This window comes from Acipenser ruthenus, chromosome 18, assembly GCF_902713425.1.
Source record: "Acipenser ruthenus chromosome 18, fAciRut3.2 maternal haplotype, whole genome shotgun sequence".
In the NCBI taxonomy this organism is placed as follows: Eukaryota; Metazoa; Chordata; class Actinopteri; order Acipenseriformes; family Acipenseridae; genus Acipenser; species Acipenser ruthenus.
The window spans coordinates 26,965,051-26,988,286 of record NC_081206.1 but is presented as its reverse complement, the minus strand read 5'-3'; the positions used below and the strand labels follow the sequence as shown (position 1 = coordinate 26,988,286).

The window sequence follows — 23,236 nt, the reverse complement described above, 5'->3', positions numbered from 1 at the left end:
ATTTAGATATAGCAGTTTAGTATTTTTCTATAAAATGATCTCAATGCAGTACAATGCTGGCCCTTCTAAGCTATCAATGAGAAGAAAAAAAATACAATAAAATATAATAAAATAGAAGTGTGCACACTTAAAAGAATACAAGAGCAGGCGCAGGTGCAATGCAGAGCTAGAGCAGTACATTTGTATAACACATAATTCAAATCAAAACAGGGTGTCCTCAGAAGGCCCTTTCCAGACTGGGTAACCTTCTTCATCTCTGTATGTCTTGTTATTCAAGGTAGTAAGCTAGCAGTTGGTTCATTTCTCAATTGAACAGTAGAACGAACGTGACACTTAAGCAATTTCCATTTCCTGTTCTTGCCCTGCTTACAGGGTTTACCTATATAAGATGGCTCTCCAAATGTCTACATCCAGGTTTTAAATGACCTGCACAGAAATGAAAGGTGTGTTCAGAGGTGAAAGGCAGGTAAGGAGCCCATTCAATTAGTGGCAGGGGTTTCCATAGCAACACAAGGAAGCATTCAGACTGGCAGCCTCTACCCATTGTGACCAAAACAACAATGAGAGCTCATGGAACATGCAAGGAAGGAGAAACCATTATTTGAATAACAAAGCAAAAACAGAAAACACTTTAACTTCAAACTTTAAAATAAACTCCAACCACTATTGAATAATAATAATAATAATAATAATAATAATAAACAACTGTTAAACAAACACCTTATTATACATGAGTGACCAAAAACAATAAGAGTCAGTTTCACAATCTTCGAACTATAAAAAAAAACATAGGATATAAATGAAAATCTTTGTAAGTTACCTGTGGGCAATTTTTCAAAATATGCTTTAGAATTTAATGTTTTAAAATGGGTATTTCCACAACTAAAATTGAGATTTAATTATCATTCTCTTTTGTCCTATTGCAATATTACGCAAAGATTATAACAAAAGGTTACCTAAAGTATCCCAGGTTCTATTAGAAACATTCACTCAACCTTAGATTGGGTAAAAGCATTTTATCCAGAGACAAGGAAGTATATGAAAGCTTTAAATGTGCTCCTGCCCCTTTAAGATGGGATCCGCCCACACGTGCACGGTACTAGCGTGAGCATGGGGAGAAGCAGTTCAGAATTCATACATTTTTCGTCACTGTAAACGCATATTTATTTGATGTTTTATTTTTTCTCAAACTGAACGTGGGAAATGTGGGCTGCGTCTTAAATTTGAAGGAATACGGTACTTCAGAAAACTCTACTGGAAGCTGTAATGCAGTGCTACAGACCTGCCAAATTCACTGTAGGTTAGGGCTTTGGGTTGTCTTCGGTAGGGTCACTTCAGTACTGAGAACAATGCATGACCTGACAACTGTCACCCAGCATGAATTTATTTCTTGATAAATGTCAACATTTTTGCACTAATGCAGAAGAACACAGAAAATAGAATATCAAAATATACCAATGGACGTCACTGATCAAGGATGCACATATACCAATGGACGTCACGGATCAAGGATGCACATATACCAATGGACGTCACGGATCAAGGATGCACATATACTACTTTTTGGAAACAGAAAATGCAGCCCAAAATGGTAACATACAGTGTCGAGTTTTATCATGAAACTCATACAGGCCTTAAAGGGAAAGTGATTTTTCAATATATTAGTGTACACATATTCCAGAATGGAAACCATTTAATGGCCCTTCCAATGCATAATTTCAAACAAGTACCTCTGCTGTTCACCACAATTGTGTTATTGAAGACCTACTTAAATAATGAGTTTTTGGTTTTGATGTAGCAATATTTGTGGCAGAAAATATACAAGGCTGGACAACCCAGGACATAATGAACCATGCCACGTTTCACCTTTATCACACTAAAACATGCAAAAAAAAGGTACTGTATGTTTTAAAAAGCCTCACTTATAAAATGTGGAATACAGGAAAATATTAAGGACATATCATACACAAATCTTAAAATATCTCTGACTAAATGTAATGTTTCTTTTCATAAGTAAGAAACATGAGATAGTATTGGTAAATATGTACATAATAACTGAAGTTGCACTTAACTTTATCCAATGCTATTGTATATTAATACAGGTTCTGTGCATAATTCATGGATGAGATTACTTTTGTGCAAGTGTCCCAGACCAGCATCATGCACATCCACTCGCATTCAAGCATGACAAGTATAAGACTAACAATTCTGGACACGTACAGCAGTGCAAGGGTATACAAATGCCCACAATATTGGCCATCATAATAATAAATTCAGGAATTCAAAGAGTTTTATCTCAAAACCAATGAATAATGTATACACAGTTTCAAAGTTTAATTGCACTGAATTAAATGATTAAAGATAATGTTTCTTTTATAAATTTGTAATGGCGCCAAAAATATATAAAAAATAAAATGATAAAGCTTGTGAATGGAAAGAAAGAAATTTGGTCTCTATGAGTGGCTTTCATGGAAGGATTGGGAAGAATATTTAAAATGAAGAAAATATAATTTTGTTAAATACAAAGCTGCTGTACTTTAAAATGAAACACATAAACAAAAACAAGTCTGAAGAGGGCGAATCCCCAGTCCTATGTTAAGGCAATAACCAGGAGTAAGAATTTCCCAAAGAGCTTCCAAAATCTTAATTATTTACCTTTTATATCTATCTATCTATCTATCTATCAAGCAACAATTGCAGCAGGACTGGTTGCACTTCTGTAACACCATTAAACAGGCTAGAAAGACACAAAAGAAAGCTGCTTATATTCTTCTTCAAGACAAATACATATTAAGAAATACTGTAGTTGAACTAAAACATTCAGAAAACAGCACAGTGGTGATAAAGTGTCCAGTTGTTACAGCTTTCAAATATTATGGACTAAATGTAACACTTATAAATCACATACATGGGGTACACCATGTTAGAAGGAAACTACATTATTAGAAATAAACCCAATAAAAGAAATGTATGAGACGAATGCTATCATACATTGAGGAAGCCTGTGGGAACTATGAACAAATAAGTATTCCCCAGTATACACAATGTTCAAAATGAGATACATGGCCTAATGAGCTTGTCTATACAACTCTGATTACACGTTATTGTAGTGAAGACAAAAAAAAAAAATATTCATCATCAAAACCTGAAGGGTCAATCCAAATAGGAAGACTTCTTAAAATGAAGTTATTCTCAACCAATATATCTTCCATGTAACAAGTTCTTCTTACACTCCAAAGAAGGGAACAAAATACCTTTTCTTTATAAAGACAAACTTTCATGAAGGTTTAGTTTTTTTCTCTTTATATACAATCCTTCTGCATTTAAATACTCTTACATTCTTTCAAAATATACACTGAATATACTCAAAACTGTTAAAGTTCAGCTGGCAGACTTGTTTTTTATTCAAATGGATGAACACATTGTCAAACAGCTTTTTGTTAATTCAAAGATTTTTTTTATAAACAGTGTAATTAAAATTGAAATGACATACGCTTCGCTTCTCTGTGAGATTCTTAAATGGATGAACTAAAAGGACAAAGGAATTAAGACATCATCCATCAGCCAGAGGAAAAAAAAAACTAAACTAATGTTATGACTCAATAAATGAAAAGTATCACTTCAAATTCTAACATTGTGACATGATAAAATCAAATGAAATTATGTGGTTAAAGGTTCAAAAATCTTATTATGTAATGAAACTTCACTCAGTTATTTTAGGGAGATTGGACTGAAAACTGTTGAAACTACATTTTTAAATAAGGGGCACAAGTAGAATTGTTTCACACCTCAAGAAAAATAACTACCTTATTGTTTTACTATGGTATTGGACTTATGCCCTTTTTTGGGTGGGTTTACATTTCATAGAACGGAGGGCTTTTTTTGCATAATTTCTTGTGAAAGTCTTTGCATGCTGTAAAACTAGTAGGAAGCTTGTATGTACTGCATTATAATTCAGCTGGAATCTCAGGGTTGAAATAGGCTAAACCAAGGATGTTAATAAAGAACATAATAGAACAGTGCAGCACTTTCTTTTTAAAACAACACCACCAACTTTAAAAATTACAAACTTAAAACTTTTTTTTTCATAAAGGATTTACAAGCAGCACTATTGTTGTACATTTCTCTGATGCAGACAGACATAACTAAGAGCCACATGTGACATTTATACTGTTCATAAAGTTATGCCATTTTACATTTTGTAGTCACTAGAAAAAAGAAATACTATATATTTTTTTTGTTTAAGATTGTCCTTCTGCTACCTTGTTGCATTCAGTGATTTCCTCCACATTTTCTTTGGCATCGTCAGTCTTCATGGCATTTTCCTCTCTATGTAGGGTTTCTTCATTTTCTGTGTTGGTGCCATTGAGCTGCTTGCTGTCCCCGTTCACGAGAACATCACCTCCAGCATTTACTTTGGAAAGAGCCTCAGTCATCTTTAATTCCTGCTCCCCTGTTTCGTCTGCCTCTTCCAGTTTCCCTAGGATGATTGGGAGTTTGGAGTCTGAAACAGAGTTCTCCAACATGGAGATGTTGCTCTCTTCATATTTAGGAAGAGGAGCCCCTTCCTCCAGCTTCTTTTGAAAATACTCCCTCTTGGCCTGACCACTTGCCACAGCTTTCTCTAATATCTCCTTTTCGGCCAAACGTAACTTAATTGCTATCTTGAAATGAAATGAGAGGTCTGGTTTTTCCAACAATGACCTATCAGCCTGCAAGGAACAATCAAATAAATTAAATTAACAAATATTTTATTTGAAAAGGATTAGCATCATGATAGAGGTGCTAAATACAAACATATATGTATGAAAAGTAAGAGACAGCTAATAAATGTATTTAAATATGTACTTTGATTACTTACTTATAGTTTTATACAACCACATGAGTAAAATTAGTCAATGATGTTATTTTCAGTTTGAAGCAGTATGTTTTCTTCCTATAAGCCTTCAAGTCTTTTAAAAGAGCTCACACTAAACTAGCAAAATAACTAATCATGTAGTGCTGGGATCAGAGACCATTAGATTCTGCAAAAGTCTCACATTTCTAAAAATGCAACAAAACTTTTTAGCTTTAACCGCTGGACTGCCAACCGTTATATTATTTTTTTTTTCCTTTAAGGTCTTTTACATGAATACTTATATTTGATTAACACCTAAAGTACACTATAATTGTAAAAGTGATTCACCTGTTTACACCATTTCATTAAGTTAATAAACGTCATTCTCTCCTGTCAGTTCAATCAGTTTGCTTCCGTATGGGAGAGGGGTATGCAATGTAAATAAAGCAAGGCCATACAGTAAGAATGGCTATGGATAAAAATAATTTCAAAATGCCACCATCAATCCCATTGATGTGTTTTATCTAAACTTTTTTTTTCCTTTTTTTAAGAGAATGGCTAAATTCACAATCAGTCTTACTTTTACTTTTTAAACCATTGTTTACCACATTCATTGGTAAAGTCATCTGTCCATCAAATCTGGTAGCCACGGCAGCGTGATCCAGCAGCTAGATCAACCAAAAACTTTTTTTGCTGATTGGGGAATACTTACTTTAATTCCCTGCCCACATGCAAGCAAGTGGTGCAATGCTAGTGTTGAACTGACAGGAGAAAATTATTGCAAGTGAATTGAGTGCAGCACAAAGGTGCATCCCTGCACCATTACCAGTCCCTCTACAAGTTCAATAAAACCACCAAGGTTAATTCAAGGGAGATCATGCAATTTTAAAAAGAGAGTAGAAAGAGGATGTACCTGGGACTTTCAGAGCAGTCAAGTGGTAACCTTAAATCCCAACCCAGAAAATGTAAACAGCGTCTTACCTCTGAGGTTGTTTTATAGGTTTTCAAAAGCAGGGCAGCCCTGGTTTCCAGAAAAGTCCAGAGTTTTATTTCATTGTCCCAGCTTACTGGAAATTCAGCATTACCAAGTGTGAAGATTTTATCAATAGCATGTTCACCAACCAGGTACTCTTTGAGTTCATCTGTAATGATATGACATGCCACATGAAAATCTTCTCTCTATACTGCAATGGCCAACTGAATGTCTTTTAGTTCTATACATGGCAGTTCTTATCAAAATCTAAGTTATTGAAAAGCTTTAAAATAACACAAAAATGTAAGATGATGCTACAAGAAAACAGGAAATGTAAAAGCATTGTTTCAGTTTACCACTTACTACATTATACATGCAAGTTAGAAACACACATGACATTAACTGAATTGTTTCCTTTTAAAATACCAAATGTCCAATTTAATTTAAATTAATAAACACATAATCAGTACAATTGAAGGCCTGGTAAAAACTGCTTTCTCTTAAAAACAAAACTTCTAAAACTGAATAATGTATTGCAACCTGAAATTATTGATTTTTTTTGTTTGCCAGAGGACATGTTGTTGCTTCATAAAATGTATGAAAAATATTTCTGTTGTTAAGCATTGAATTGTTTACTCTCCAACATCCAACGGCTTGCAGGGGTCAACCAAGTAAGCACTTTCCTGCTCCAAGCCAGGCTGGACAGGAGCCACTCAACCTTGTTCTGATCGACAGGCTTACTAATGTGGTGGTACAAGCATGCAAACACACCAGCAGCCATGTTAATTCCAAAATGAAGAAACGGCCTGTAAAACAGGACACAAGAAAAGCCTTACCTTCACTCATGCAGAAAACCCGAAGGAAGGCCAAAAGCTGGGCTGAAATCGGAGGCTCGCTGCAATGCAGTGCAAAGATACTAGACCTGAGAGGAACACAAGAGAGGTGTACTTACAAAGCAGTACATTAAACAATATGTATACAACAAATAAACAATGTAAAATTAGTTTGATTTATTAGTACTAAATATCAATAAGAATACTTAATTTTCACAATTCAAAACCAGGCTTTAAAAAAAAAAAAAGAAAAGGTAGATTTTTCCATGATCTGTATCATAGTTGGACAGATAGATGCATGTAAATATACTTACGATGGGATGCCTGCACGGGCCAGGACTTCAGCCTTCATGGCATACAGCCTCTCACTTTTACTCACTCCTAGTTTTATTTTCACCCGATCATGAGAGTTATTATCAAAAAAGAAACCATTATGGATCACAAATTCAGCATTGGACCGAGTGCCATAGAAAATGTAGATCTGAAACAAGTAGACAAAAGTACATCAATTTTGCAAGCATTGCAAGAATCGATTGTCCTGGTAGCAGACTGTATGGAAGGTTTTTTTGGTATATTTGTGTGAACCTGGGATTAAGCCCTGTACTTTAAAAAGGTAGATATCCCTGCATGCCGTATGTACCGTTGGACACCTACAACATTAACAGTCAGCCTGTACCATCCAGTCACAACAGTATGTGGATAGTGTGACACATGTACCAATACAACATGCAGGAAAGAAGATTATTATTTTGTTTTGTATTGAGCAAGTTCTCCTAGGCCTTGGTCAATTACACTGGAAATATTTTGTAAAAGCCAAGATCAAAACAGGATAGTGACTCATAGTGCAGTACTAAAAGCTGCATCAATCTCATAGCCGTATATTCCAAAGGTGTCTGAGCTCATCTTATCAAATAATGTATGTTTTGTCAAATGAATCACTACCTGACCTGCATCTGTGGGTATAGCATATCCACACTACCATTACCCTAGATCTGAAGACTACTTCAAAACACATTTCTACAAGAAAAGCAATTCTTCTTATCGTCTCTGGGTCTGTTCAGCATTAAGATATCAGCATAACCATCTCAATACACAAGGCTCTTTCAGGAACTACAAGGACTTGATCCATATACTGGGGTAATTATGTTTCTAGCATTCATGTGCGTACACTCAGTTTTAATATTAAAACAAAACACCAGTGCGTGCAGTCACCAATAGTTAGATACTGTATTTAAAATGGAAATTTTCAAACCTGCTCATCAGCCTTGTAGTCTTGCAAGGCAACACATTCACACCTGTCATCTTCCAAGTTGTAACCAGTGGTAATCTAGGACAGCAAAAAACACAAATAAAATCACTGAACCAAAAAAATATATGCAGTGACAATAGAAAATGATAGGCTTTCTTACAGAGTTGCAATCCACAAGTATTGGAGTTTTTTTTGTTTTTTTTAGTCTTTGATTTGGTGCAATAGCATTTAGACATCATTAAACGCAGAGGCCTGACATGCACTTATCATCATTTTATATGAATAAACTCTTTTTACTGAATAGCCATGATTTTATCCATCAAAATATATAAAAACATATGAATAACCTGTAAAGTATAGACAAAAGAAAAGGAAAAAAGCCAACAAGCTTGGATTTCTCTGTGTGGAGGACTGCGCAAGTTGATTAAAAATAGACTTGGGGGGGGGGGGAGGGATCTCTTAAGATGATACAACCAGCTATATTAAACATCCAGCTTTCTAAAAACCTAGGGAATACTTTACAATAAAAAACATTTTGCATGCATTTTAAGGAGCCGCTTTGATAACATTTATTGCTCTGTTGCTTATTAGAAACCCAACACTATTATATTCCAATAAAACATTTCAATCTAGATTTCAAATTCTGATTATGTTTGAAGACCATAATAGAATTATAAAAGGAGTGTAACTAAGTACAAGAAGCCACTTTTCCAAATGAAAATGAAATAAAGGTTCCAAACGTGTTAGCTTTGTAGTACTGCAGGTGTAGTGATAGTAGATTGTTTCTTGTTTTAAAAGCCAGCGAATGCAGAAAAACCAAACAGGAGTCTTAGAGCCTGTGACACTCTCTTAATCTCAGAAAAATTTACATCTCATTCAATTTATATTACAATATATGATAAAGAATGTGGAACTAGTCCCTGATACTTGAATGCTTTGCCAATATTGTGCAAGTGTATTAAGTTTAATGCGGTACAATATGGAAAGCTTCTAACAACTACAAAATATGAGGATATATATTGTAATGAATTCACCTCTCTTGGGTTCGTTGCCCCTTTAAAAACAGTGACCCAACACACAGAAATTGATTTTTCTTGCGCGGTTGCGCTATTTTAATAAACACCAAAACAAAAATACGAAAACAAACACCTAGCTCTTTATGAGCACTAACTACACAAACAGGAACTCCCTGACTAACACGGGACAGCTAAGCTGTTTCCCAGTCTTTTCAAAAACCCCGGTTTAACACAGCACTTACTTTAATTCAATGGCTACTCGGAGACAGCACACCTCTCTGCCTCCTTCCACTCAGCAGCCCCGAGCAGACTGCCTGCTCTCTTTTTAAACCCCACACCTGGGTCTAATTCCCCAATAATGCCCAGGTGCGGATGATCATTAATAAAACAATTAAACAATTAAATTCAAACAATAAACCAAAAGTGCATTTTCACATGTTTCTTTTGCAGGGAGGTTTTAACCCCCTCCCTGCTGTCTTTCACAACCTGCTTCCTTACAATATATATTTTTTTCATTGAAGAATAAGAATTACTTCAGAAGGGAAACTATATATTTCACCTTGTTTTTTTTATATTTATTTTGTAATATGAGCAGGGGTTTAAAGAAAGTACAAGACTTCATAGCGCATTGACATATTTTTTTCTTAACTGCAAAAATTAGACTTTGCAAGAGTGTAATGTTCATAAGTACAAAGACGTCAACACAAATTACAGCATATAAATCACACACATTATGGGGTCTCAATGCCTTAACGTTTAGGATAGAAAGGTTTAAAAAGCAAGGAGGTATTTTAGGGAGGAGATTGTTTTTTTACCAGTCCGTTCGTGTGATTGCACATATCCCAGAGTGGGATCAAGGCCAGAGTAACACGGTTCCCATCCTCTGTTGGGATCTGGTTCTGGCGAGTCATTACTGAAGAGACAGCCCATCTATCAAGGGAAGTAAAGAAAACTGTTTAAAGATTCAAACTTCTGTATCATACCTCTAATGTATGCTATGTTTCAATTACTGTAAGATACAGCACACACTAAAATCAAGGTAAATGACCTAGAATGCTCTTAGTAAAGTCTCAGGGCTACGTTATTTATATGTTTATGCAATAAACAGAACATTGGGGGTAATATTGATGTGTTCACAAACAGATTACTGCATCTTCAATTACAATATTTTTTTTCTACATATTATTGCAATGGTTCCCTCCATCCAAACATCATTGACTACAGACAATGTCTTCTTACAGGTCAAAATCCTCCCTGTGCGTTACTGGAAGAAAATGTGTTTTTGAAAACATTCAGTGAAGATCAACTACTATATGAAAGCATTATACATTATTAGTTATCTACAGCATGTCAAAACATGTTATCATTACTGACATTTTGATCATTTGAAGGTCACAAGCTACTTTAAAAAAATAAATAAATAAATAAGAGCACCTCTAAAAGATATTACACAGGTATCCTGTCCATTTCACAAAATGTGTTCCTCACAGATGGGAGTACAACATCTTTACTAGATGCAACATACTGGAGTGGGGATTATCTACATACATGCAAAGCAGTCCCTAATAGGAGGATGATTATAGAAATATTACTGGAGAATGTTAATTCTAACTCAGTTTTAATTGATCATTATTTCTTATAAGAAAATCTGAGTACACTGACCTGTAGTCGTCAAAGGTAAAGGCATCCTTCAAGGGAAGTTTGCTGGCATTTGGATGGGTCTGGGGATTGAAGGTGAAAGAAAAGAAAAGAAAGAGGGGGGAAAAAAGAAAAACACAAATCAGTCACTAGAATTTCATTATCTAGCTGCCTAACAGATCCTAACAAGAGCCTAGTGAAGCAGGAAGCGTCCAGCGGCGCTACAGAGGGATCATCATGGCATTATGCTCCCATACATCACTGTCAACTTAATTTGTTGTGCCCAGCAGCCGTCATAAATCTGCTTCATCAATTTGTGAGACAGAAACCCACCAGTGCCACAGAAATCTACATTTAAAGACACCGCAGCCCTTCTCGGAGGGCTAATTTAGGCGAGATGTCAGAAAAGTATAAAACCCATTCTAATGAATACAATGATACCAACAGGGCTTGCGTGGAATGCTTTCTAAGCCACCTCACTGTAGATGCAGATTTTGTCCTTTAAACTGACCTTTGCACTGTAAGTCTATCAAATTCACATATGTATGCCTAGGACTATTTATTACTACAGTACATATACTGTACTCTTTATATGATAGTATTGTGCAAATATTTCTATTCATAAAACTAGGCTCATATCACAAACCAATAGATTATTGGCCAGACTTATTATCAAACTTGAGCCTGACAATATTTTCTAGTTTGGACTTATTGGCACAATGTATATTACAGTTTTAACATATTTTTTCAAGATACATGGATGACATGCCTTTCTCGCAGATTCTTCTTGAGAAACTGAAATGGGATCTGCTTTTCAGTTTTGATGCACTTATATATTTAAAATGTTTTTATTTTTAATTTTTATACTGTACATAAAAGTTAACTTTATAACTAAACAAAATCCCTCAAGGCTGCAAACCTTTACCATTTGATGGACAAACTGCCAAAGCAGTCTTAAAATGATAAGCAAACACGTGCAGTACATATCTGTATACCTGTATAGCTTATTTTTACTGGTACACTACAGTGTGTGGAATGGGGGCTGAATCTGTTACATACTAGTTTGAGATAAAGTCTATATAAAAGTACCAACCATTTACATACTATCGACATTTAACACCACCGCTGGAAACAGCAACATTCAACATCAAACTATTATAGTTTTGCCAGAACAGTAAAGGAAACTAATATATATATATATATATATATAACCATCAGTTTTATCTTATATTGGCTGTTCCGGTTGAATGCAAGTTTAGTTCATGAATTAATAGAAAAGCCCACAATGAAATTCCTCAATTTGTATAGGATTATTACTAAGGCTCCAGCTATTATACTGTTTGTATGTTTATGGGATGAAATTCTTGTAAAACGGCTCCCATATGCAGATGCATTTTGTAACAAATATAGCCTTCAGAGTGTTCTGTTGTGTCCCATCAAAAGATCAGACTACAATAGCTCAACCTCCCACAAAACCCACCCTCCTTGTTCAACTTCTGCACTGCTGTTACTAGTGCTCCATGTAGCGTGCAGTTTCATCTCTTGATGCATTAGCATCACAAGTGGAAGGTAATTTATCATTTTTCACAGTGGAATGTGTGTTGGCACTGTGTGTGGGACAGTAGGGGATGAGGTATAGGGGACTGGAACCGTAAATCAATTCGAAAACTAAAGCTCACACGCAGTGTGGAATTTCAGGCAAATTATTTATCACAAAAGATTTGCTAATTGGCTGGTAGATCTCAGGGTTCTACTTCTTAATTTTTACCTGATTTAATTTATCTTCACAGTCTCTACCAGTATGTTGATGTTTTACTAACCGTTCCCCCCCCCCCCCCCCCCCCATTTTTCATTTTAAATTTGTATGCCGAGACTGTATGTCTGTTTGTATTCTGAATTTTCACATTTTAAACAACTTCACAATTAATTGTATTTATTCTAAGCTGGGCTTGTGTGTTCCTGCAAAAACAAACAAACAAACAAAAAACAGGTCATTTATCTACCATCTGTCCCTTTATGAGCTATATTTTAAACTGAATCCAGTCCAAATGGCTTCACAATTCTTAGGGCATATATTAATTGGACCTGCCTCAAAGATAAATTACAGCAGGCAAATGCAGCATGACTAATTATCGATAATGTATATACACTATACATACAGTCTATTTAATTAAGAGATCAATGGGATATGAAGGAGAACTACTCAACGTGTACATTAAGTACACACCAGTCAATTTCAAAGCCAACCCGGCAGGCTAATTTTCTAGACAGGTTATCATAAATACAGACAATAACAATATCATTTAAACAACATCTTTAGAAATCTGTAATGGAACATCTGCAGTATAGAAATCATATATTCCCTGCATTTCTATCACTTCTAAACCATACTGCTAAATTCACTTTCAAGAGTGTAAGAAATGCAAGGTATAGTCACAGAATATTGGTGCATTCACTTTGTGAATCATGTTGAAAGAGTATACAGTATTGTATTCTGCATCACCTAGATTTTTCCAATGTACTTCTGCCACCTACTGGTACTTCTGACAGTCTCTGACAAGATAATTCAGGAATTGCTTTTATTAGCTTGCACTGATTATCTTTTGATAAACATTTTTTAAGAGAGGAATTGCTGTATTTTAATTTACGGTAAGCCCAAGTAACCATAAATTGGCCATAAGGAAAAAAAAAGGCTAAACGAACAAGAAAAAAAGAAAGAAAATTAGACATCTGGGACATTGTATGTGATAAATTAGTGTTTACTTACCGTAGATAATTTAAAAAGATAGAGGTAAAAGAAACACTAAAATGTAACAAAAGAAATAAAACAAATATGACATATGATACTAGAAAGGTTTCTGCATCTGGTTTTCAAGACCTGACTTACGGAAATTAAAATAAAAACAAAAGAATTAAAGACAGACATAAAACTATTTATCAACGACAGCTGCTTTGAATTAAAAATGATATCCTTTGATTAAAAAAAAAATCAATATAGCACACTCACATTTCTTTAACTCCTTTATGTGAAACCTAACAAACATTTAATAAAAAAATATGTCAATAGATCTACACAGCAAATGACAAATACATTAACTATTAAAAATCTTGGAATAATTCTACAATTTCTATAAATATTTGATGCCTTATCTTGACAGTAATGTGAAATGCTCATATTTCTAATTGACAGTTATTTAATGAAAGAACAAAACATTGCCTGCAAAGATTTTAAAGATAATTTATAAAAATGAAGATTTTTTTTTCACTTGCCAGGCAATGAAGCTAAACACAAAGGAGCAGCTATTCAATCCAATGCTGTAACTGAAGAATTATTAAAATCGAGCCGCCACCTGAAAAATAATCTTATCATTTACAATGTATGTACAAAATGTGGAATGCTAGGTACTCTAATGCTTATATACTATATATTCTGAGATCAGCCTCTCTATCTTGAACCTCTCTACACTTCCATCTATAAAAATAAAACAAGAAAAATGCCTTAAATTACAATTGTCAATGTGTAAAATATATGAACCACTTAATATCTGATACTCCAAAGACCCTCAAGAGCACAGGGGGTAGGAATTATTTACAAGTCTGCATTTTATGCACACCTTTACTTGTTCTGTAAAGACCTTAAGTGATTTTCTGGCTTATAGAGGCTAGAATATGACAAGCACCAGCACAGACCCAGAAAATGCAATCTTTTCTACAATACACTTCATACTTATACAAGTGGGAACGGCACCCACTTGAAATGGCAATAAAACAGAATGATAGATTGGAATACTAGCTTGCGTTCCGTGTTACCAGGTCTGTTGGCAGAACACTAGAGTAGGGCGCTCTTTATCATTACAGCAGATGCAGAAGTCATAACAAAGAAGAAGCTGAAATGGCGGAATACATTTTCTCTTATCTGATGATACAGATGGTAATACGGTTAGGTACAGTAGCACTAGCCTCAACCTTTTGAGGTAAAAGCAAGTTACAAAAAAGAATATGGACAGTAAGCAAGATAGATAATTATACAGGTTTTTTCTTTTTTTGGGGTAGGGGGGGGGGGAATTTTTGTATGTGCCCCTGCAGTAATGTTTTCTGAATTGACTTACACTGCTGCGTAATTCAGGTGTATGTATAGCTCTGTAGAATACTTCCAATCTCCAACAGGAAGGAACACAGTGAGCTCACTGAAATCCTTAGCAGCATTACTTGGGAATCAGGTAAACGCAACTCAGCTTTGCATTAACATGTGGAGACAATTCTTAGTGAAAGTCTGTCGCAGCTTGCAGTAGCCTCCAGACCTGACCTAAAGAACTCAGTGGTGACCCAGAAAGACTCTTCTCTTTATAACCACTGATCAAATCACACTGCATGGTCAAGAAACAGGACTAGGATTAAGCTCCACTCTTGGATCTGAGAGAGGACTTTTGCAGATCATTTTGAAAATGGTGATGATAGCAAATAAGAGTTTGTTTACAGATAGTACGAAAGGCGAAATGACAGACACAGTTGCAGAGTACATCTGTGGTGTGGGTGCAGATACAGGTTGAATGACAAACAATCCCTAGAAAACATTGACTTGATTCCCATGCAATAAAAAAATAAGCGTTTTACATACTAATATGGGCTGTTCACTTATTACATATTAACACATCATGCAATTATATTTTATTTTTTAGCTGTTTGTTTAGTATGATACTGAATTTAAATATGTCAACACATATTTAAGAAGAGGAAGAAAATAAAAATACCTGTAAATAAAATAGTAGAGGTTGTAGGTAGGAGACAAAAGCCAAACAGCATTTGAGGTTGCATGACTCCCTCATGTGGCAAACAATAATATCACGATCACAGAGAATTCAGCAGTGTCACTCCAGGCTTATCAGAAGCCAGGAAATTGAGTGCAAAAGGGCACTATAAACCAGCACTAACCTATCTTAAATGCGCTAGCAGTTTAAATGGTATTTCTTAAAATCAGCTATAACAGTTACAGGCAGCTTTTGGGTTTAGTAGCAGCCATATAACTTTTTTAAATATGAATGCTAAAGAACTCAAAAGTATCTGTGTTCTTTATAATTTAAATTACGCCCTCAGGTCTCACGAAAAAGGTATGGCTTTTCAGTGTATTTGCTGCTGGCAATGATCACTTTTGTATAGTCTGTCAAATTTAGAACTATGAAAACTATAATTATAAACTATAAACTATAACTATATGACTGCTTCAGCTTAGGCTTAATACCAGCCAACAGTTTTCCATCAGATGCAAGCCATTTGATATCAAAGTGCTTAAACAGACTTTATATTATTTATACAGCCTTGTTCAGTTGATATAAACACAGTATGTCACTGGTGATTTGGGACAGCAAGAATTGGTAAAGCCTGACTGGCAGTAGAAGTTACAGTTATCTTTTTTCCCCCCAGCTCCACCAGCTATTCACACACACTCACTGTATCATGATTCTCAAATTGCATTCTGCTAGACTGATACAGTTCTCACATTTCCAAGTAACTTTATTCTAAAATACCTTAAAGCAGTGCAGGAAGAACAAATGTAGTATTTGGAGCTGTAATACTTAGAAAAAACTTCTAGGACATAACTAGCATTTACTGTATCTGCCACATACTACTGGAAACGTGAGGCAGAATTTAGGGTGAAAAATAATATAGATGAAATATTGCCAAAAACAAGTTATAGCAGGTCAGGTATGGTATATATTTGAGGGTTTTCTTTCTGGAAAATGTATATAAAATGTATTTAACTGCGCAAACATTTTGCACGAACATATAAAAGGTTACTAAACGAAAAAATAATTGACAAGTTGCATTATACCTGTTCCTAATGCTGCACAACCCCTCTTCCTCTGGATGGGGTACTAAACATTCATTTTAAAAGATAGTCATACGGGTCTGATCAGGTATGCTTATATATATATATATATATATATATATATATATATATATATATATATATATATATATATATATGAAACGGTGCTTTTATTGTTGCTGATCAGAGAATCTAAATGCTTAGCAAGTACTGGGTATTCAACAGTGGAGACAATAATTTTGGATGCACACCAATGCTTCATGTTGCTGGGACATATTACATTTTTCTAAACGGTGTTGGATCTAAAGTGTGCCACTGATGACATTAATATATATATATACTGTAGCTTTTTTCTGTAGCAGGATTATGAAAAAAAAAAAAAAATCTCCAGCAATGCATGCAATACTAAACTATTGTATTTCCAAGTGCCCCATTATATTTAGATCTGCCTCTGTTGAGATAAATGTAATAAACCCCAATATGTTCACATGTGAGGCCCAGACAGTTTTATAAGGACTAACCAAACGGCAACTATTTCCCCACATGAATTTATTACAGAGGATGTCCAATACTTGAATGAAGCCAGGTCAAAAGGTCAACATAACCAGCTCCGTACACCCAGGTCAGTTTAATGTCACTTTGTAAGGGAAGTCACACCAACATTTTGTTTTTAGCATTTAGCTATTCCAAAATACCTACATGTAGCGAAGTCATTACGGTTCAGAAAAGCTAATTACTGTTGTTGTTTTTTCTTTTGCCCCAAATGTGTTTAATTCTGGTGCAGCTTGCCAGCTTTTATTATTGCTGTAACTATAATAAACTGAAACGCTATTTTTAACACCCACAAAATAAAAACGTCAACTCTATTAAATGAACTTACCTGTATAACTTTGTAAAAATAAGCATACTGGCGTGCCGTATTCTTGTACTGGCTGTACACATCATTAATGGCTTGGGCAGACTGCAGGTAATGTACTTCTTCCTCTTCGAAATACAGTGGGGTGTCATACTCGCTGGGCAGCGTCTTAATATAGGGCAACCAGAAAGAGTTGGGGTCAGCTCGTTCACACAGCAAGTGGAAAGCCAGGGCAATGTTCCCCATTGCCTGCAGGATACGATCCTGGCTGTAAAGCAGACCTTGAATAACAAAAAAGCCGGAGACATATTGTATTGCAATCTGTGAAATGATCATCTCACCACATGTTAAATGAGGCTTTAATGTAACCGGCAACAAAGCATGATCCTTGTTTTTCAGCTATTTTACATCTTCTAACTTCAGATAAAAATGAAAAATTAAATAAGTCAGGGATGACACAGATACAGGAAATTGGGTTCTTTAAAACGAGGAACAACTTAGAACGTTCCTTGCACTGAGGAACAGCCCATTTCTAAAGTGATCTGCACTTCAGTCTGTGAAAATGGCAGCTCATAGTCATGAAAAAGGACATGGATAGGGTCATTTTTTTCTATATAAAATTGGGAAAAATTTGTTAAGGTTTTAAAGTTAATCTTGATTAACGAAAACTGGGACCTGACACGGTTTATCACTTTAGACAAAAGCCATTTCCTCAACATTTTAATTCATAACTAACCTAATTATTTTGTTCACAGGAATATATATATATATATATATATATATATATATATATATATAAATCATTGCTCACCCAAGACAGAATTTTTTGCTGATTCAACGGTCATCAGCATATTCCTGGGAATCCAAAGAAACAGCTCTTCAGCCTGGAGAAATATAAAAATATCAGGATTAAAATATGAACTTAGAGGGTAATGGGGGGCAACATGTTCTTACGTCTCATTAACGCCTTACAACTACATTCTCACAAGCGGTTTATTTTTCTGCAGGTCTTTTTTGTTCAACAGATCTAGTTTTCACTTTAACTCTGATGAAACCCACGTTTCCTGGCAGAACACTCTACATTTAATGGTACACACTTAGCTAACTGTTCAAGATTCACTCCTGTATGACAGGTATTTGGGCCACACACAGTTTTATTTGCAGAAACTAATGCCTGGAGCCAAGGAAGTGAACTACAAAGTGAGATTTGACCACATGTGTCTGAAAGATTAATTAACATTATAAAACAAGCAAGAAAAAGTGTATCTTCTATTACCTCTAAGCACAAATAATAAACTTGCACAGGCTGTGAACATTATATCACATTATAAATAGATCTCTAGGTTTGCTATTAGCTGTTATTCATACTGTTATTTTGTAAGAGCAAACAGCAAAAAATCAGGAGAGAGGAAACTCAGGGACAGGCTTTAGAAAAAAAAATACTGGGAAAATGCATCAGAACCCATCCAGAATGAAGGATATCTAAACTCCAGATAATTATACATGTAGTTATGTTTAAGACTAGCAATAAAGTGTATGCATTCTAAGCAAGGATTCATGATTAAAAAAAAGAAAAGAAAAAAGGCATTTATAAATATTTAGGGCTCTGGTTTGACTAAACAATCTTGTTCCTGTACTTAATCATTCTTACTTTGTTTTCAACATAGTTTATAAACAAATGAAGTTACATAATAATGTTATGATGTTATACTTCCAAGCAACTGTGGAATAGTCTACACAAGAAAGCCCAGTAATAGCCACACAAACCTTAATATCTCTGGTGGCTTTTAAACCAAAGCCTTCTTCAGGAAAATTTGCAATTTCAAAGCCTTCAGTTGAGGCCCCGTTTTCTGCAGCCCATGCCATTAACTCAGGGAAAAAGTCTTCTCTTGTTCCATCAAAAATCACAGACAAACCTAGGTAGAGTTGTATAATACATAGTTAAAAATATATATTGTTGGTTACAACCAATTTCTAAAGCAAGGCTGCAGTAAACCCATCATGCTTAGTGAAGTTCACAGAACTGAACATCCACTGAAAAGCAGAAGAGTGTTTTTAAAACGTCCATCCATGACATAATAATAACCCAAAGTGTATACGTGTACAATGGTTCGAATTATGATAAACAATACCTTTTTGTTTTTTGCGTATTCTTTCTACCAGGGATCGAATCTGGACATACTCTTCCCATTCCTTCCCTGGAGCTGGGGCTGGACTGCTGCACTCTAAGAACCAAAAATACATTGTGCATCATTCAAACATGTATATATTTTAAAATGCATGTTGCTGTGGAGCAGTTAGTAAAATATGCAGTATTATTTTACTCACTTTGCAGCAGCTCAGAGATTATATTCATCATATCTTTGGGGGAGACTGCTGATGTGGCCCCACCGCCCGATTTCTGGGTTTTAACTCTGCTCTTTTTTCCCATCTTTTGGCTGGTAAGCAAAAAATTAAGGTTTAAGTCAGTTAAAAGAAAAAAAAAATAAGGTATATAAAAACTTTGCTAATATACATTTTAAAAAGCATTGATCTCTTCATAATGCAGCATACTGTTCAAATTGTGTAGAAGTGTATTTCCTTCCCCCTACACATTGACACAACCATCTAGCCACATCAGTACCAAGCCATATAAAAGAAACAGTGAGTGTATGTTCTACTTCCTTTACCCGTGTATAAGAATTGAAAAGGTATGAAATCCAACACCCAATGAATCTTGTCAGGATACTTCAATGTTTCAAGCTTATGCTGTATTCAAGGCAAGCACTGGCAGCTTTTCATTTCTTATGCGGAAGTATAAATGCCGTTGTCGTGGCAACTGCGCCGCTCTTTCTATTAATGTGAGGCAATATTCCAGAATACATTTTATGACTGCCCCTCCCATACCTCCTCAGCCCGAATATAAAAGAGAGTCACAATGCAAAACAGGTTTTACTTGATGACAAAGGATATCAATCTTCTGCTAACATGTGCATGTGAAAAATATAACATGTAATAAAAAAATAAAATAAAATAAAATAAAATGATTACAAAAGAAATAAGCGAATGTTGTTACATTTTTAATAGAAAGAAACTAAATTATACCAAAAAAAAAGGTTTATTCTAGGAGCAATCCAATTAATGGATGTACTGTATGGATGTAATGTATTGTAATGATCTAAAAAGCAATGGATCTAAATATCCTGGCAGTGTATTCTCTCAAGATTGACGTAACGATAATAAAAATAGAATGGAAATGCTGGTATGTGCAGGTTTGTAAATTTTACACCAGCACTATTAAGATCCACCACAATAAATGTAATAGCAAATCACTTTTATGCTATCTCTTAATATAAAAACTAGAAGTAATAACAAATATAATATATCATTAAACTAGTCAAGACAGTAATAGCAATATATTGTGCTACTCACAACTGAACCAAAGCCAAACTGTGTAAAGGCCAAACATTAGACAGATGTCAGCTCCTGAATGTGGCCAGCTGTACTGTAGCCAATATGAACAGCATTTAGCTTCTAGTAAATAACCCTTTATATCATATGAGATGTAAAGAATGTTCTAAGAAAGTTTCGTCACAATCAAGAGCACTATATCATAGTACTAAACTAAGTGTGATGTACTAATATATATCTATAGACAGATGGGAAGGGCTCATCTGTATACCCCTTTAAAGAATGTGTGATAAGAATGCCCTAACAGAGTTTTACCACATTTGTATAAGCAGTTTACAATATAATGTATTACTTTGATGATTAGTTATATACACTTGAAGAAGGAGAACCAACAGCTTTCTCCTCTTGAGGAAGGTAAAAGAGGGTCGATCCCAGGGCTTGATGTGCTGTTAATAATTGATTTAAGGCTGTTGTTTATACAGGGCAGACATGCAGTGCTTTAATTAGTGCCAGCAAAAACATTACCAAGCCAAAAGCTTTGGCTCCAAAAGAGAATGGATTACTTTTAAAAACACCAAGGTCAAAAGAGGTCAAAAGAGGTATTTTCTAAAGGTAGACTTGAAATATCTAAATTAGAAAATGAACTACAGTAAATGCTTCCAAAATGAACTGTATAAAACCTGTACAAATTCATGTATTTTTAGAATCTGGAAAACAAAAGAACATATCTGGAAAACTTCCACACAACGTCTCCACTGGAGCATTCATTGTATCCAAAGTGTGTATATATATATATATATATATATACACACATATTCATAGTGAATTCATATGTTATTCAAGACAAGCACAGGGCAAAAACAAGAAAACGCAGAGACAGTGACCTGCGTTCCGGTCTCGTGGAACATACTGTTGTTCATTTCACAGCGAATCTATGACTAGAAAAGATTATTTTCTGAGCCACATTTATTTTGTCAGCAGTTACATTATCCTTCGTGTTACGCAATTGTATGAAAAACTGCCACCACGGGCCACAAAGGGTGGTGTATTTAATGGCTGGAAATATAATTGCATTAAATCCTTCATACTGTTATCATTTCAGCATTTGGCTCGAAGCAGGCTTTCATCATTGAGATACAGGTCAGTCTAATCAGGAAATCATATTCAGAGCACTGAAAATGATCTGCTACAGTTTTCTTACTGTTCTTAATGAGCCAAATAAACAATGTGCTTTATCATCTGTTGTCAGTGCCTTGGAGATTGCCCAAGGCTGCTGAATCTTACTAGGATTGTCATCTGTATCTTGTATAATTTAGATCTGGATCCTTGACACGTTGTGGAATGCACGTGGAAACCATGGCCTAAAAGAAAATCTTTAATTCCAAAATTCTTAGTAAGTATGGTGCAGAACTTTACACTTCCCATTGTTCAGAACTGTAGTGTATGTTCCCTTTCCTAATTATATATACATACACACACTGTACACAGCAGCATGTAGTAAAAACTACTAAAATTAAATTAATAGGCTGAAAGGCAGACCAGTACAAACAGTACAATTAGTTATTTTAAAGTTTAAATAAATATTTTGCTTCACAATGCAGTAAGTTGTGCACCAAGCCACAGAGTGGGTAGTCAACACAGTTGCCAGTGCTGCTGTAAAAAGAGGCCTTGGCCTGAAGCATCATGGGAACTGGCTTTAGAGAACCATAATGGGTCATAGGGCAGAACCACCACATTGATCAACCGGGGCTTGCTTAGATCTGTGAGAGACATAATGCTGTGTGAGAAGTCCCAATACTATACAAGCTATTGGCAATTGTCTCTTAAGCGATGGTACTGATGGCAACGACTAGGAAATTACTAAACTTAGCACATCAACAGATTCATAAAAATAAAATTTTAGTCGTATCCATTCTACCTTATCTGCACAGGGAAACAATTACATTAAAGTAACATGGTTGCTCCGTTTTTGTTTTTTTCCGAGCCTAATTTTAACCAGACAATAATAAAGTCAGTAATTCTCCCCACCTCTTGAACTCGCCAGTATGACGAAAGTCTGACACATAACGATAAACCATTTCAAAGCGTTGTATCTTGTACCCAATATGTAAGTAACATGCATTTTACGATTACGTTGACTGATTTACGAATCCCATACTAAAATAAATTAAATGTACCTAGTCACATCCAGCAAACTTAAAAAAAAATGTAAACACGAATAGCAACACCTTCCCCATCCCTGACTGTCTTACAAAAGCAATCCTTCAATCATATGACGGATTGAATTAACACGTGCTTTACTAGACACATGTTTGTGCTTTTTAATAAACTATGCGTTTTTGTATATAGTTCCACATTATTACCGTTCAATTGACTGCAGCAGTTCCTCCTGTCAGACAGCTCTATCCTCGCCGACAAGCTTTGCAAGTGCAGCCTAGCCGCCCCTCTGCAAGGTTAAACCACGCCTTGTCACCAGTAGTGCTATCAGATGATTGGTTAAAAAAACCACTCCCGGGGTGTGCAAATCGGTCTCCAATGTTTAATTGGTGAGTTTGTTGACTGGCGCTTTTGCATATTCTGCTCTGTCATTGGCTCTGATCCGCCTCTCTTTTTTTTC

General features: G+C 35.2%; 1 protein-coding gene across 1 annotated transcript; it reads right to left on the bottom strand.

The window, feature by feature from the left end:
- Positions 1-3,422: 3,422 nt before the first annotated feature.
- On the bottom strand, positions 3,423-23,100 carry LOC117423265 (actin-histidine N-methyltransferase-like). Its single transcript, XM_034038794.3, has 13 exons — positions 22,983-23,100; positions 19,558-19,667; positions 19,362-19,454; positions 18,997-19,145; positions 18,041-18,113; positions 17,254-17,510; positions 10,571-10,629; positions 9,724-9,838; positions 7,896-7,970; positions 6,958-7,124; positions 6,647-6,732; positions 5,819-5,979; positions 3,423-4,712 (listed from the first exon to the last, which is right to left on the bottom strand). The coding sequence occupies exons 2-13, from the start codon at positions 19,658-19,660 to the stop codon at positions 4,242-4,244; spliced, it is 1,809 nt and encodes a 602-aa protein (XP_033894685.1). The 5' UTR covers positions 19,661-19,667; positions 22,983-23,100; the 3' UTR covers positions 3,423-4,241.
- Between the last annotated feature and the right edge of the window lie 136 nt (positions 23,101-23,236).

Excerpts from the sequence above, each read along its gene's own strand:
- LOC117423265 (XM_034038794.3), bottom strand. The coding sequence starts at position 19,660 with ATGGGAAAAAAGAGCAGAGTTAAAACCCAGAAATCGGGCGGTGGGGCC. Across the intron at positions 10,630-17,253 it reads ATTTTTACAAAGTTATACAG|ACCCATCCAAATGCCAGCAA; the intron begins GTAAGTTCATTT and ends TTCAATCCCCAG. Across the intron at positions 5,980-6,646 it reads GGTTTTCTGCATGAGTGAAG|ATGAACTCAAAGAGTACCTG; the intron begins GTAAGGCTTTTC and ends ATATCATTACAG.